We start from the raw sequence: 17,394 nt of genomic DNA, 5'->3' as shown, positions 1-17,394 counted from the left end.
GGAAAGGTGAAAAAACTTAACGACCCAGGCAAGGTCACTACATAACAGACACTACACAAGGTGCTGTGCTTTTATATATAAAAATACCTACCAGGACTATTATGTGGACTAAACAGGATAATGTAACTAAAAGTGTGTGTATGCGTGAAAGAGAAAGAGAAATGTGTTTTAAACTGTAAAAATATAACTTCAGAAAAATAAAGGAATTAGTTGATTGATCTTCGTTTTTAAATGGCCATGGTATAGAAAATTCTACCCGTGAAATTGGCAGTAGCCTCCCCTGCAAAGTGGCTGCAGTAACATGCTACGGTCTCCTAGATAAACGTGCAGATGAAACTAGTTAAGACTCTGAAATCACAGAACTCAGAGATCAAAGTCAGGTCCTTCATTCCAGGGATGTGCAAACAGGGCAGAGAGGGGTTAAAAAAATGTACTGAAGATAATGACCGGCAGAGACAAGACTCAGAATCCAAGACTATCAGCTCCTCATTCTCCTTCACAACACACACATCTCCTGGGTAGAAGGCTGGACAGAATGAGTGAATTAAGAGGACTTAGGTCAACAGTGCTGCCACATGAAACTGTAGTCATTTTGTAGAATTTAGGTTAAAGTGTTCTGCCAATGTGGGGATAAGAAAATGACAAAATGCTGAGCGCTGTAGCGGAGCAGTGCATTTTTATCACTAGGTACCTCTCAGGATTATTTTGTTTCATTTTGTGTCCTTAAAAGTATCCAGAGATCTGGAACACACGATGCATGAATCACTGGCAGGCACTGCTGTCTTAACATATGATTTAACAGAATTACTTTATCAAGAGATTTTAGGTTACTGAAAGCAAGCGACACCATGCTTAAAATTTACAAGCCACGAATACAAGCATGTCCCATAAATATAAGATCACTGATATTTTAAAACAAAAATATTTTTAAAAGGACCAGTTTCTACTCTAACCTTTAATGCCCAAATATTGCTGTGTATCTATAAAATCTCTAATACCTACGCAACTATAGTAACTCCTATGATACGTACGTATTGTGCAGTTAATGGTGGATACACCAGGAAAACTGCTTGGGACCAGCTTTTATGGTCACATGTTCAGTCACAAACATTAAGTGTTTTGAGCCCACATTTAAAAATAAACCAAAAATCTTCAGGTCTCATTTACTACTTAAGGGATCTCAATTCACCGTTCCTCATTCATGCCTCACATTAAAAAAACCAAGGGGTGGATTTCATGTTTTGTGGGGTTTTGTTTTTTGCACAAGATGGCAGCTACTGTCGTATAATAGAAGCTAATTTTATTATTTTCATATTATGACTGCAAATAATTCGATCTCTTACAACTTTCGTTGACAGGCATTATTGTTTCCTGTTGGATTCCAGTGAAGCAGACAATACCGTATCCGATCCTGAAGACAAAGGGTGGGGAAGGCCACAGGCACACAGTAAACGTGTTTCAACTGCTTTTCTCAGTAAGGAAGCTCCCTTCCTCTACCTCTAGGTCTTCCTGCATGCTCCAAGAGAAACTAAAGGAGGGAACTCTGCTATAAATACACAGCCGGACACTATAAATAAAAAGTGAAGCAAGTGTCTTCATTTATGCTGCTCACTTAGCCTGGAAAGCCCTTCTCCTGCTTCTGTCTACCTACTTGAAATCCTTGTTCTCACACTTCTTCCAGAAAGCCTTGCCCAGATCCTCAAATCAGAGGGAACAGCACTTTTGTGATCCCACAGCCTGATCTGGGACTGCAAGGAGATCCAACCAGTACATCCTAAAGGAAATCAACCCTGAATATTCATTGGAAGGACTTATGCTGAAGCTGAAGTGCCAGGACTTTGGCCATCTGATGTGAAGAACTGACTCATCGGAAAAGGCCCTGATGATGGGAAAGACAGAAGGCAGGAGGTAAAGTGGGCGACAGAGGATGAGATGGTTGGATGGCATCACCGACTCAATGAGTTGGAGCAAGCTCTGGGAGACAGTGAAGGACAGGGAAGCCTGGCATGGTGCAGTCCATGGGGTCACAAAGAATTGGACATGACTTAGCAACTAAACAACAACAGGCCTGATCTATACTTCTGCTACCCGTGATCTGTACCTCCACACTTACTCCAGTCTGCTGGAAATGAAATTCTACATCAGTGGGTCCCTACTAGAGTTCACTTTCCTGAGGTCTATTATAGGCTCACAGTGTCCTGTGTGTGGGAGAGATACGATTAACACTGGATGGACTAAATCTTTTTGTCTGCTTGTTTTTAAGTTTATTTCTAACACTACAAACTCACCTATCACACTGGACGTGGTTCCTCCCGGACACCCGACTGTAGACAGGCAGGGGCCGTTATTCCCAGCACTTGAGACATAAATTATATTGTGCTTCCACACAGCTTCATTGATTACTTCACATATTCTCCTGAAAGAGGGAGAGGATTCAGTTGAACACACGAACTGTCCACTTTTCAGGAAATGGATTACTGTAATGTGAAAATATTTTCAAACATGGTTTATATGAAAAAAAAAAAACAAAACAAAACATGGGTTGCGAGTAGCAGCAGCAATAGAATGGCGGTCACAGGTCAGGAGGGGTGCTCAGAATCACTCAGGGACATTCTCACACTGCAAGTGCCTTGCTTCTACTCACAAAGTGTTTATAAAACTAAAATACATTCAAACGCGAGGTCAGGTAAATTCCGGCACATGTGCCATTAGCAGAGCACGACAGAGCCATGCCCAGAGACATACCCCAGTCGGGTTTCAGTGGAGGGAGTTAGGAGGCCCCGTTTTTAGTGGGGAATGTGCTAAAAACAAAACTGTATATATGTGGGGAAAAGAAACTGCCAAGGGGCCAACGGCAAAGACTGCAACGTTAGCAGAGACTGGGTCAGGGGCCACACGGGGTCCACTCCCCCCCGACATGAGACTGGGTCAGGGGCCACAGGGGGTCCACTCCCCCCGACATGAGACTGGGTCAGGGGCCACAGGGGGTCCACTCCCCCCGACATGAGACTGGGTCAGGGGCCACAGGGGGTCCACTCCCCCCGACATGAGACTGGGTCAGGGGCCACAGGGGGTCCACTCCCCCCGACATGAGACTGGGTCAGGGGCCACAGGGGGTCCACTCCCCCCGACATGAGACTGGGTCAGGGGCCACAGGGGGTCCACTCCCCCCGACATGAGACTGGGTCAGGGGCCACAGGGGGTCCACTCCCCCCCGACATGAGACTGGGTCAGGGGCCACACGGGGTCCACTCCCCCCCGACATGAGACTGGGTCAGGGGCCACAGGGGGTCCACTCCCCCCGACATGAGACTGGGTCAGGGGCCACAGGGGGTCCACTCCCCCCGACATGAGACTGGGTCAGGGGCCACAGGGGGTCCACTCCCCCCGACATGAGACTGGGTCAGGGGCCACAGGGGGTCCACTCCCCCCCGACATGAGACTGGGTCAGGGGCCACAGGGGGTCCACTCCCCCCCGACATGAGACTGGGTCAGGGGCCACAGGGGGTCCACTCCCCGCCGACATGAGACTGGGTCAGGGGCCACAGGGGGTCCACTCCCCGCCGACATGAGACTGGGTCAGGGGCCACAGGGGGTCCACTCCCCCCCGACATGAGACTGGGTCAGGGGCCACAGGGGGTCCACTCCCCCTGACATGAGACTGGGTCAGGGGCCACAGGGGGTCCACTCCCCCCCGACATGAGACTGGGTCAGGGGCCACAGGGGGTCCACTCCCCCCCGACATGAGACTGGGTCAGGGGCCACAGGGGGTCCACTCCCCGCCGACATGAGACTGGGTCAGGGGCCACAGGGGGTCCACTCCCCCCCGACATGAGACTGGGTCAGGGGCCACAGGGGGTCCACTCCCCGCCGACATGAGACTGGGTCAGGGGCCACAGGGGGTCCACTCCCCCCCGACATGAAGTATGGAGAACCAACTCCTCACACAGCTGTCACAAGCAGCAAAGGTGAATGGGGAAATAAGGCGCTAGGGAGAGAGATTTAACGTGTAAGAGATCTGGTTAGAGCTTGACAGCAAGGAAGAAAAATACACTGGTAGTCATTACAGGAGGTAAAGTTAGACCACAGGGAAAAAAAATGAGGTCGATGTAAAAAAGGTTAAGGGCCAGGGATACTCCAAAATCATAAAAGTGAAGGAAAAAGCACATTAGAGTAAGAAGACTGCCGAAGAAGGAAGGTCCCAGGAGAGAAAGATATACACCGCGATAATGCAGACACGGAAGCAGATCCTTCCTTCTCCCTCCTGCGAGGTTACGTTCACAACTGACGCGGACAGCGTGCTCGCTTCCAGGTCTGGAAATGAGCAATTGCCTCACAAGGAACCGTGTACCCGTCAGCTGAGGAAATTACGGGTTTTAACTTTTTTATTTCTTAAATCAACATGTGGTAGAACCGACCTTCTCTTCGGTGCGTAGTTCTGAGACTGCACATATGTACAGATAGTGAGACCCCCACCGTTAAGTACAGGAATGGTTCCAGCGCCGCATTAAGCCATCTCCCGGGGTTATCGGGCCATCTGCAGGTACAGGGCCCCTTCCCAGGTGCTCACGGATCATTCTGGAGCCCTGTCACTGTTCATGTCACCTAAACACAATCCTGAGACACACAGCCACTGAAATGGCTCTTTTCATCTAGCAAAAGCATTTATGATGCACCCATGAAAACTCGATCACTGACGACAGCCAACTACAGGCTCTAGTTTGGTGACATTTGCGTTTCGGCAGAGCTCTGTCACAGAGCTGCAGAAAATGCACAATGGGTGTATCTGGATGGGGTGGTGGGAGGAAACTCTCCAGATAGGGTCACTGCCAAGTTAGCGCTATGAAGACAGAAAGGCTGAGGCAACATGAGGTCACGCTAAGCCAGAGGCTGGAAGACCCTTATAGCACAGGGAGGGGAGCAGGACAGGGAGACCCGGCGATGGACAATGGTGAACACACCTGTCTCAGTTTTGCTGGAAAAGCAAAGGCCATGGGAGATGAGGAGGCTTGTTATTAGTTAGTTTTAAAGCTAGTGGATACTTGAGCAGGTCTGTCTAACAGTAAAGAGAGCCAGGAAAGGAGCGAGTCGATGCTGGAAGGCATCTCTGAGGGCGGAGGGGACCAGAGCCGCTCTTCATCCCAGGCACACTCCATGAGAGAAGAAGGGACGGCAGCTGGTGGGGTCAGGCGGGTCACAGGAGGGCCCGGAGTCCCCTCTGAGCGCTTTCATCTGCTCTGGGAAAGAAAGCAGCAAGGACGCCAGCTGAGGACTGACGGGGAGGTCGCCGAGAGTCCCCAGGAAAAGGTGTGCAACGGCCGTCCCAGAGGGAAGGGCACGCACTGTGACCAGAGACAGAGCTGACCGCACACCCAAGGCTCATGGCCCCCGAGCATGCCGCCAGGGTGGCCTCCGCAGAGCCGGCAGCTGAGGGGCGCCGTCACCGCAGGGCCCGCGGTGCACACCCGAGGTCTGGCTGCCTGTGGACGGGGGTCCGAGGGGCCGTCGGGTCCACCGGCCAGAAGGGGACACCAGCGTCAAAGACATGACTGTGGACCAAGGGCCTCGGGGCCGCACAGGATCTGCCCAAGTCTGCTCCTCGTCAGTTGTGACGTTCGCTCCAGTTACACAGAAGCGCTCACTGCTCTTACCAGCTACGCCCCCACGGCTGACGAGTGGCAAAGAACACTCACCCGGAATTTGGCCAGTGAGTCGCTTCTCCGTAGCTGTAGTTGACAAGATCACATTTATGATTTATAACCTCTATCATCTATTAAAAAGAGAAACAGTCCAGCTTAGACAGCCATTTATAAAAACAGAAAAGCCAGCACAAAAAAGGCATCCCACAGTTCTGTAACCAATCATATTCCAACTCATACCTAAATTCATAAGTTACTGCCAGACATATGGCTGACGAACTTAAAAAAAGGTGTGTGTGTGTTTGGGGGTGGTGTTGATACACGGCACAGGAAGTAGTCAATAAAAAACAAACCAGCATCTGCAGAATTAAGTTGGAGAAATGAGGGAGGTCTCTTTAAAGTCTAAATTCACTCAAGTGAAATAGAATTCATATGTTAAAGTCAAATGAAGAATAAATTCTTACACTGATGGAGCAGGCTGGCTGAGATGTCTTCCTGTCTTTTTTCATGCTTTTAAAAGTATCTCAAAATAGTTTGCTAAGGGATTTACTACAAGTGAGAGGTATAATGTAAACAATGTTTTCATGTTTCCCCAAATCTCTTTAACCCAAATAATTTCTAATAAAAATATTTTTAAATGAGTTAAGCATTTTGGGCTTTTGCAAACAAAGTCCTATACACTGAATACAGTGCCACGTATTTTTGATAAGGCAAGAGCAGCTTGCTAATCCAAGTATCCACGACCGTGAACCATCAGTCCTGGACACCAGCAGCTCAGGAGCACTCACAGCTCTGATGAGGCCTGTGCCTGTCTCCATCGTGCTGAGTCTCGTGTCTCCAATCTTGATGGAAAGAATCTGAGCACCAGGAGCTACGCCATTCCGCTCAGGTTCTTCAGGAAAATGCCCAGCAGCTATACTAGCTACGTGTGTTCCGTGGGCTCCTAGAGGCAAAAAGGGGAGAAAACGAGGAAACACCCTCAGAGGCTAAAAGTTTTAACCACGAGATTCAATCTGCGTAGTAATAATCAGAATAAAAACACGGTTATCTTAACGTGTAAGGGGGTATTGTTTCTTCCGTCTCTTAACAATAATTCACAAAAAGTGACTGTGATTTACATACGCTATTCTGCCATCCTGGATTCTACGCTGTTAAGTCACAAAGGTGAGAAAGTATTCGCACACATGTAACTGACAAAGTGCTTATATCTAGAACATAATCTTTCAAAAAAAAAAAAAAAGAACCCCCCCCAAAAATGGGTAAAGAGCGTTTGAAAAACATTTCCCAAGAGGATGACCAAATGGCAAATAAACGTATGAAAAGGCGAGTCACCTGGGAGACGCAGAGGAAGGCCACGCAGAGCCACCCCTTGCTGAAGAGCTGAGGCTGAGGGTGGCCGCTGTGGGCGGGGACGTGCACTCTCCGCTGCGGCGGGTGCGACACGCCTCTGCTACTGCCGAGGGGAGCTCGGAGGGTCTTCAATACTGTATGGCCCTACCACACCCCACCAGCTCTCCCAGACATGGGTTCCAATTAAAACAAAAACCAACTTCTACACAGACCTGTACACAGTTGTTCAAACAACCCAAGTGTGTATCAGGAGGTGAATGGATAAATAAACCATGGTGGACACACACGGTGAAACACTGCTCCACAATAAGGAACAAGCCACTTATAATCACAGCACGGATTCAGCCCAACATGCTGCAATGGGCAGGCAAAAACAAACTTCATTTTTTAAATTCCATTTATATAAAATTCTATCAAATGTACAGTAATCAAGGGTGGACAGAAAGCCATTCAGCGGCTACCAGAGGATGTGAGTGGAGACAACTGGATTGTAGGAAGAATAAGCCAGCCTTTGAGGGTGGTGGTGATGGAGATGTTATTTTGGTTGTGGGGATGGTTTCCCGGGTGTGTGCACACATCAGAACTCACCACATTATGAGTGTGTAGTGTGTGCAGTTTCCTGTACCTGAGCTGTGCCTCTATGGGCGGGGGGAGCTGGGTACCCCACTTCACCCTCCTCACTCCCTCCCAGAAGCAAGCACTGCCCTGCAGCTGGTGCACACCGTCTTCACACCTATACTTTTATATTTTTACCAAACACACCCATAAACAATTTTCACACAAATGTTTTTAATATCAATATATTTTTTTCAGTAAAATTTATATATCTGAGATTTATACATATAGTTATATGCAGATGTATTAATTATGATTACTATATAACATATTCCACAGGATGAATAACATAATTTATAAAAAAACACACAAATTTCAAGAAAGTTTATAACTTTTTTGAAATTACACAGAAAGCTGTGTTAAGGATCCTTTTACCTGATCCTTCACACTCATGGGTGAATTTTCAAGAGTTAGTATTTGGAGGTGAAATTATTGTTCATAGAATGAACTATGTTTACATTATTTTTTGTAGCTGGACCATGCTCACACTCCTGGAATGGATCCTACATGGTTTCGGCCTTAAAAAAAAACAATACCTTTCCAGGAAATCAAATCACATCCGTGACTCCAGACCTAGTTCTGTCGTAGGGATCGGTCAATTCTCCTTCGGGCTGTTTTTGGGTAGAGGAATTTATCCTCCCGGTACTTTGCACGTTCATCTCTAGTTAGCAAACCTAAGACAGAATACCTCCACTGGTCACTATGGAGAGCAGGTTCCCGTCGTCGTATATGTTGACAGAGTAGTTCAGCATCTCGGCAGCACCGAAGGAGCCATACTCCTGAGCCTCTTTGTAGTTTCTCAGAACAGTCGATTTACTCAGATCCCCATCTTCACTCGAATCAATGCAGGCTCTGGAAAAGGAGAATTAAGAGCAGGTAATGCAATTTATCTTCTTTTTCTACCTTTCTAAAAATCACACAATACTGTTTCTCGAGGATCTTCTTACCACACTATCTCTGTTTACCAGCACAAATGTGGCAGCTTCCTCTGTCACAGAGGCCTCAGTAAAGACTGGGTAAAGTGATTTAAGCAACCAGCCCTTAAATGAAGTCACGCACAAGGGTCTCTAGGAACCGTCCTTCACAGACCCCCAGGAAGAAAACCACCCACCTGCTTAAGGAATCAGACCAACTTAGCGTCTAGGTCTCTGGTGGTAAATCTTTATGCCATTTTCCTCCTCTGCCCTTAAAACATTTATAGTAGATACTCTTGCCAGACCCTCCTGCACTTACTTTACAAACTGCCCAGCTTCAATCAGGAAGATTTCTATGATCAACCTGCTGTTGTATATTTAATGACTGCTGTCTGGTTAAGGGGGTAAGATTCTCTAAGAGAGGTAAGAGTCAGCTTTCATGCCTAAAATACTAAGAAGTTTAAGAGGCTTTATCCAAAACTACTCAAAAGCCAACCCGGCTCTCAAGGAGCTTTGCTTAGAGATATTAATGTCGTGTAAACCAAATCTCTGGGTAGTTTGAGGGCTTAATGTTCTTCAGAGCAGGCAAGACCATGTTTAAATGAAGATGTATAAAATCCACATGGCTTACCTCCAGGTCTCACCATCAAACCACACCAAGCAGTCGTACACAGGGCCAGGATCACTGTACTTTTTCTCAAAAGAGTTTAGCAATTCCACTTGACTGTGAAGCTCCTCCTTGATTAATTTATTTGCCTAATCAATTAGAACATGTGCTAATGTTAGCATTTTGTGCTCTTGGCAAGTGACAGTAACAGACAACCAAAGACAATGTGACCCAGTAGTAAAGTCATTTTACCCTGGAAAAATGGAAGAAGATTTTCCTTTTATATCTGTACAATTTGAAATTCAATTTAGTGGCAGATATCAATTAAAATATTAAATAAAAAAAATCCTTCCCTCACTATCACAGTCAGCCCCTCACTACAGCTGCTTTGGGGAAGACACGGTGCTACATGGCGGGGACCTCACTTGGCCAAGGGCATTAGTCACATGCCTGCACCTGCATGATTCAGTTCCAAAAGCAACACCAAAACTGCTACACGTCAGTTCATCTACCTTTAGATTTTTACAGCCAGGAACATTTCCACTTCAAATCTGTTTCTTAAGAACCCAAATAAATAATAGGAATTATGAATAGTCTCGCCTCTGTTGAATTTGCTGAGTTAAATACATACTGTATTTTTGACCAAGTACATATAAACTGCTATTCAACCATTCTGAGCTATAAAAATGGAAAATTTGTATGCTTCAATCTAAGCACTTTTAAAAAAGTACTGTATGAGATGGTCCTACATTCGCCTGACTAGTCCAGGTGAATAAAAACTTAGATTTCACATGTTCCCAAAATCTTAAGTTATGCTTCATTTTTTCCTTATTCAATATATTCAATGTTTACTCCTCCTCAAGGAAAAAGACAATTATATAAACATTTTTGGCATACAAAATAAAATGGCTAATTAAATTCAGATCCCTCTTCTATAGTTAGTGCTCTATATGTAGTACCTGAAATACTACATTTCACGTCTCCAACAGGAGGTTGAAGAACCAAAAGTGATCTAACCAAAAATTATACAGCTGTTAAAAATGAACACAGATAAAGTAAATTAAAGTGTGCGTGTGCAGATCTATATAGGCTGGTGGGCATTGACCCGACCTGCATGTTAATGAAAACTCTTGACAAGTTTTTAAAATATCTGCCTCCTCTGTAAGGTTCTGATTTATTTCCTCTCTAGGACACAAACATGGAATTTTTAAAGCTCCTCATGTGATCCTAGCAGGGAGCCAGGGTTCAGAACCGCCAATACAATCCCATTTCTGATTAAGAAATGCACGCCCTAGAAGGCTAAGTAGACGTTTCCTCCAAAAAGACACACATGTGGCCAACAGGCACAGGAAAAGATGTTCAATGTCACTTATTATTAGAGAAATGCAAATCAAAACTACCATGAAGCCATCACTTCATGTTGGTCAGAATGGCCATCCTCAAAAAGTCTACAAATAATAAATGCTGGAGAGGGTATGGAGAAAGGGAACCCACCTACCACTGTTGGTGGGAAAGGTAAATGGTACAGCCACTACGCTTCAGAAACAGTCTGGGGATTCCTCAGAAAACTAAAAATAGAGTTACCACATGCTCCAGCAATCCCACTCCAGGGCATATACTTGGAAAAGAGAAAAGCTCCAATTCGAAAGATAACATGCACCCCAGTATACACAGCAGCACTGTTTACAACAGCCAAACAGGAAGCAACCTACATGTCCATCGACAGGTGGCTGGATAAACAAAACGTGGCACGTATATAAATACACACACACACAATGGAGGACTGCTCAGCCATAAAAAGAACAAAACAATGTCATCTGCAGCAACACGGATGGATATAATCATACTACATGAACTAAATCAGAAGCAGAAAGACAAATACCATGACATCACTTATATGTGGAATCTAAAAAGGAATGACAGAAATGAACTTCCTGACTGACAGAAAAGACCCACAGACACAAAACACATTATGGTTACCAGGGGGGGAGGGAGGGGAAGGGGTAAGTTAGGAATGTGAGCGAAACAGATACACACTACTACATATTAAATAGATAAACAAAGACCTACTGTATAGCACAGGGAATTATATTCAATATCTTGTAATAATCTATAATGGAAAAGAATCTGAAAAAGAATATATATATATGTATGTATAACTGAATCACTTTGCTGTACACCTAAAACACTGTATATCAACTATACTTTGATTAAAAAATTCATTTAAAAAGTGGCATGCATTAACAGAAAAATTCAGAAGGACGAACATCAAGTTGCTGCTAGCATCCCTGGGTGGTGACCTTCCAGAGACTTTCACCTGCTAACCGTTACATACCTCTGGTGCTCCAGTTTCTGCAATAGCACTTACAGCTTTCATACTAAACTGAGATGCTATTTTCATCTCATAGACTGATTTACAAAACATGCAACACAAGAATGTAGAAGAATGGGAACTCTCGTACACTTCCTATGCAACTGGTACGGTCACTTTATAACCCACCAGAAGACCGGCCCAAGAACTTCCAAAACAGGATTTTTTCACCCTGGCCCACAACTGGAAACAAAGCAAGGATCAATCTGCAGAACGGACACATACATTGTGGTCCAGCCCTCACAGAGTAACGAGAGTGAACTACTCCAACACCCCGCACTGGAGGATCGTACGGAAAACATCGGATGAAAGCGGTGATGCGTAAAAGGACAGACACCGTATGATTCCATTTTACAAAATCCAATACGGGTGAGGTCACTTGACGGTGTCAGCCATCAAGGACAGTGGCTGCTCCCGGGTGAGGCGGCGGTGAGCAGCCAGAGGCACGAGCAGCGCCGGCGTGCTGGCGCTCGGGGTGCTCCCTCTGTGACGGTTCATGACACCACATCTAGGTGTGCGCACTTTTCCGTGCAGGCACTCTATGTTCATTAAAAACTTCTAAACATTCAACCGATATATAAATTGATTTCAGGACAAATGAGGAAAGGAAAATAAGTAAAATTAGACAAGTTAAAACATGGGGGAGAAAACAAACTTGGGGGAAAAGTCTGTGCATTCTCTAAGAACTGTTAATTCTCCAAGAACACGCTAATGTTTAAATAAAAGCGACTAGCACCAACTTGAGAAGGACAGTTGTTGGCAACGTCAAACTCTTCCTGCTTCCGACAGGCCTCCGCGAGGGCTGCTCTGTGGACAGGGTCCCAGATTTTTTCCTTCCGTTCTTTCTGCAAAGACAGAGAAATGGCCTTCCAATGAGGTGGACTAATATGCAGGTAAACTGAGATAGGAACTTAAGAGTTGCTATTAGCTGTGATGCTATACAATGCTCATACAGAGGTTAAAAAAAATCATTTATAATCAAGTTGATAAAGCAATGAACGGATCAGTTATAAAAAGCTTGATTACTTAATTCACCATGCCTAGACTCTAAAAGCCCAAGTTTACCAAGGCACAACCAGATGTTATTTTTATACATCATAGGCCCCCATTTAAATCCTTCTCCAAGAATAGATAATATCATGTCAAGTAACAGCCTGAAATACCATCATCTGAGGAAAAAGAAATGCCTTCAGCCAAGAGCAAGCAGAAGACAGGGTAAGCCCACAGCTACACTCTGGTGGACTTCCTGTCTCCCACCTCCCTGGCCTGTTCTTTTTTCCCACCCTCGTTGACTTGATGGTTCTTTGCTGCTGAAACTGGTCTTCCTGCCATCCCGAGTGTCTTGAACCACAGTGCCTCCCAGTGGAAGTCAGCTAGTTAAAGAAAGCCTCTCCAGTAAAAGAATCAACTCCACTGGACTAAAAAAGGGGATCTGCTTGAACCTAATCCATACCTGAACGTGGCTGATTAAATTTAATGTAATGCATAAAAATACTGTGCATTTCAGCCTGAAATATTAAAACAAAATAGTATCTAATAGAAGTTGAGTTACATGACATTTGTTTTCTGATTTTTTTTTTTTTTCCAGAATGACTGGAATCTGCCAAGTAAATATTTATATGTAAAATACTGAGTAACTTCTTACTGGCTCACTGACCCATGGAGAAGCAAATCACAACCCTAGACTACATGGCCCATGGGTCTCACCCTGAAGGCCCAACTTGCAAGGATCACATCTTGTTTTACTACTTTAAAATCTTACATAAAATTAAAACTTCACTTCCTTAGTCATACTAACCACATTTCAAGTTCTCAATAGCTATTTGTGGCTCGTGGCTCCTATAATGGATGGATAATGAACATTTCAAACGCTCCCGTAACTACCGAAAGGTCGACTGTGCTGTCATAAAGCAGGCTCCATCTCACTGGTTTTACAATTCTTAGCTCTCCAAAGACAGACTATGTTTCCCGTCCTTCAGCTGCATTAGGTCTGAGTTACTTCCTTCCCTAGTTCTGAATCATCACTAACTGGGATCAAGAAAGCAAGGTAAAGACTAGGAAAATGGGAAAAATTACCAGAGAAATGACAGGAACAGGAATAAATAAGGCAGTCTAGGCTTTAAATTGATTGTCCAATGAAAGCATATCCCTCTTCCCAGAAAAACACAAATACACAAAATGTGAATAAAATTTCAAGGTTTTCAGATTCCCTAAACTTATCCATGTATCTCAGATTAGGAAACACAAATGGGTAACATTTCACCGGATACCATCTTTCTTGAAGCAGATATCATTTGAAAGTCTCCAGATCCCCTTAATAATCATCAGGTTAGTGAGAGCTAAGGAAGTCTCTTTCTTCAGTCTGAATAGAATCTGAAGAAGTCATCGATACTAGATTGTCCGTTACCTGAATTCTTTCCTTGAGAGCCTTTGGATAGAAATCGTAGCCATTTTTTATGCCAATGTGATATCTGCCTGAGGGATTTGTCCAGGTCACAGGAATCTATGGGAAAAAAGAACATTTCTCACTCACTCAATGCTTCCCAATTCCAATGGTACAGTCCTGGGGGAAAATCTGTCCTTGGGGCTCAACTTCGAGCAGGCCGCCTTAGAGCATATCTTTAATACTCTAAGTTGCCATTTAACATATCTCTGGCTCCTTTTGTCTCAACAGTGAGATAGCTTAACTAGAGTACTTTCATTTACACAATGCTTTACAGTTTACGCAGGGCTATCAACATCACATTAAACCGCTAAGACATTCAGTTCCCAAGCGCTCAGGACAGCTCACTCCCCCATCACCCAACTGCCCATCAACCAGGGGAGGGAAGCAACTTACAGAACCTCTCCGCCCTCGGATGTCCCGCTAAGAAAAAGAACTTCACTCTCTTCCAAGATACTATAGGGATGGGCCCAGAGCCTATAAAAAGAGCTCTTTGTGTTCTTAAGAAAAAAGCTCTATAAAATCATGATAATTACATACAACATCTTATAATAGTCTTTCCTGCTCTCTCAAAGTATTTAAAAATAACACTTCAAGCTTTTAATTTACATAAAATACAAAGAGCATGCCCAGTTTACAAATGGAGAAAGCAAACAGGCAAAGAGAAATTAAACTTCTGGCCCAAACAGGAGGGTTGAAAAGAAAGCTGGAATCTAGTTCTATCAAGAGACAAAAACCTGGTGTAAAGGATACAGAATTTAAAGCCAGACAAACCTGGCTACGGCCCAGACTCTGCTCCTCACCAGGCGGGAGCCACGGGCTTCCACTTCCTCATGTGCAAAAGGAAGAAAATCATCTTTACTTCACAAGTCCCATGAATAAGAATTTGTGTGAACATCAACCAACTTTAACTGTCAAATAAGACCATGGGGACCCTTCACATTCTATCATCTCAGGACCCATGATCACTAAAAACAGCTTTTAAAGTGTACAGGTTACGAAGCTGAACTAACGACCACCAGAAGCTGTGGACTGACTCACAGTCCTCACTTGTGCAGGATCTCTACTCGACTCGGATCCTCAAGTCCCTCTTTCATCAGACTATTCCCCAGGCAGGAAGCCTGTGGAGGAAATTTTCTCACAACTCAAGAGAGGAAGACAATTGTGCACAGAACTTCCAAGATCTACTGACCTTCAAAAGCCTGCACATACTGTAAAGCAATTATCCTTCAATTTAAAAAAAATTTTTTTAAAAAGTCTGCACATCAGTCATCATTTCTGAACCAACGACATCTAGAGTTTGTGAAATTTTAAATATGCTGGCATACAAATTAGCGCTTTTCATTCAAAACTGACCAGCCTTCTTTAGATAATAGAGATTCTTATTCTCGCAACACCCATGACACACAATAATAACGTGTTGCAACAATAAAAGAGCGAGCAGCCACAAGCCTGTTTAATCACAGGTGTCCCACCACCCAGGTGGCTTTGTTCCCATATGCTACTGACATCTCCTTTGTGCAGAGATTACGAAAAGCTGTGAAATGCCAACGGATTAAATGAAATAACCGATCAAAGTAACTGCAAAATAATCAGGTGTTGAGACAATCACAATTACTTAAACTATGTATGTAATACAATAAAAATAATGAGTAGACATAATTTGTGTTGAAGTAAAGCAAGACTAAATTCTGCAGGGACCACGAACCAGGTATTTCTCAAACTGCTACCACGCATTTTCTTCACAGTACATGTGGACTAGTTAGTTACAAAAATGTAACTACAACAAAAAAATAAGAAAATAAAAATTATGCATAATCACAGTTCTACTAGTTAACCTTCACCATGTTAAAGCTAGCTCTGTTGCTTGTTGTTCAGTTGCTCAGTTGAGTCCTACTCTTTGTGACCCCATCGACTGCAGCACGCCAGGCCTCCCTGTCCATCACCATCTCCTGGTGCTTGCTCAGACTCATGTCCATTGAGTCAGCGATGCCATCCAACCACCTCGTCTTCTGTCATCCCCTTTCCTCCTGCCCTCAATCTTTCCCAGCATCAGGGTCTTTTCAAATGAGTGGGCTCTTCATATTAGGTGGCCAAAGTATTGGAGCTTCAGTTTCAGCATCAATCCTTCCAGTGAATATTCAGGGTTGATTTCCTTTAGGATTGACTGGTTTGATTTCCTTGCAAACCAAGGGACTCTCAAGAATCTTCTCCAACACCACAGTCCAAAAGCATCAGTTCTTCTGTACTCAGCTACCTTTACTCTGAGGCCATCGGAGAATATGTTATTTTACATATTTGAGTATTCCATACAAATGAAGTTATTTTGGGTCTCTCTTAAAAATCAAAGCATTTCATTTATTTTTTACCATGTTAAGCTGCTCTCTTTAAAAGTTTTAATTACATAGTAACTAACAATGTGATAAGAGTGATTCTCAAACAAGAAACAGAATTTCTTTAATTACTAATTACACCTCATTTTACTGACTCTTTTAAAGAAAGGCTGTTTAATGAACTAAAGGTTTTCTCAATGAGACAATTGTCACCGTGAGTTGTTGACATTCCATGCAAGAAAATTATGTTGAGTTTTTTGCCTCAAAATGGTACTTAAGACTTGTCAGCCTCACGGTCGGGGTGGACACAGGGACCCTCTCCCTTCAGCTGTCACTGCACCTAAATTCGATGTGAAGTGTGGCTGAGGCATTCACGGTCTCTGAACTAGCCTAAACTAGGCTAAAAAGTGATGATTTGAAAAATGACTTCAAGTTAAATGAGGCAAAACTTTAAAAGGCACTGTGCTTCCTTCCAAATGCTGCTAAAAGTAGAATAAGGAAAAGGAAAAAACCAAAAATCCTAACGACAAAGAATGGGAAATGAGGCTTTAGAAGCCAAAAGTCACGTTTTGAAGGCTGCAAAGTAAAAGCCGGCACTGAAAATTGGTGGGCAAACCATGGACTTTTAACACATGCGGTGGGACGAGTGGGTGTTCAAATGGAAAAAAAGAATATAGGGACTCCTATTTTAAACAAAGTGTTAAATCAATTCCAGGTGAATTCTAGAACAAACAAGAAAAGAAAAATGATGGATGCCTTTAGAAAATAAAAATGGGAGAATATCCTGATTTCAGGTCAGGAAGGGTTTTTTTCTTTGCTATCAAATACAATTTAAAAAAAATGAAAGCAGGTGATCATATTTACTCAAGACCTTTACAGTTTCTTTTGCTTGTCCTTCATTTCTGCTGCCCCATGTTTTCCTTTGAAAAGTCTTTTTTTTTTTAAACTATTTTTAAAAAGTGTATCTGCTGGCTATAAATACTCTTACTTTTACTTTATCTGGGAATGTCTTTATTTCACCCTCTTCCCCTGAACATATTTTCAGTGCATATAGAATCTGGGATCGACAGATCCTTTCTTTCTGCACTGGAAAAATGTCACGCCACACCCTAGGATTCTGAT

The 17,394-nt window shown here is 43.8% G+C and overlaps 1 protein-coding gene across 6 annotated transcripts in view; it reads right to left on the bottom strand.

The window, feature by feature from the left end:
- TPP2 (tripeptidyl peptidase 2) overlaps positions 1-17,394 on the bottom strand; it is a 59,333-nt gene that overhangs the window by 32,057 nt on the left and 9,882 nt on the right. For 4 of the 6 annotated variants that reach the window (XR_011569810.1, XM_070800454.1, XM_070800456.1 and 1 more), the window contains exons 3-10: positions 13,904-13,999; positions 12,237-12,341; positions 11,196-11,252; positions 9,150-9,274; positions 8,293-8,456; positions 6,428-6,582; positions 5,694-5,770; positions 2,289-2,416 (exon numbers count right to left, since the gene is read on the bottom strand). Coding sequence is in view for 5 of the 6 variants with exons in the window: in XM_070800454.1 (XP_070656555.1) it covers positions 2,289-2,416; positions 5,694-5,770; positions 6,428-6,582; positions 8,293-8,456; positions 9,150-9,274; positions 11,196-11,252; positions 12,237-12,341; positions 13,904-13,999 (907 nt within the window). In the remaining variant the exon portion in view is untranslated. The remainder of the gene's footprint in view (positions 1-2,288; positions 2,417-5,693; positions 5,771-6,427; positions 6,583-8,292; positions 8,457-9,149; positions 9,275-11,195; positions 11,253-12,236; positions 12,342-13,903; positions 14,000-17,394) is intronic. The other 2 variants (XM_019971681.2, XM_019971682.2) reach the window with 1 other exon arrangement.

The sequence above is a fragment of the Bos indicus genome, chromosome 12 (genome assembly GCF_029378745.1).
Source record: "Bos indicus isolate NIAB-ARS_2022 breed Sahiwal x Tharparkar chromosome 12, NIAB-ARS_B.indTharparkar_mat_pri_1.0, whole genome shotgun sequence".
NCBI lineage: Eukaryota > Metazoa > Chordata > Mammalia > Artiodactyla > Bovidae > Bos > Bos indicus.
Note: the sequence above shows the minus strand (reverse complement) of the source record. Positions and strands in the feature narration are given on the sequence as shown.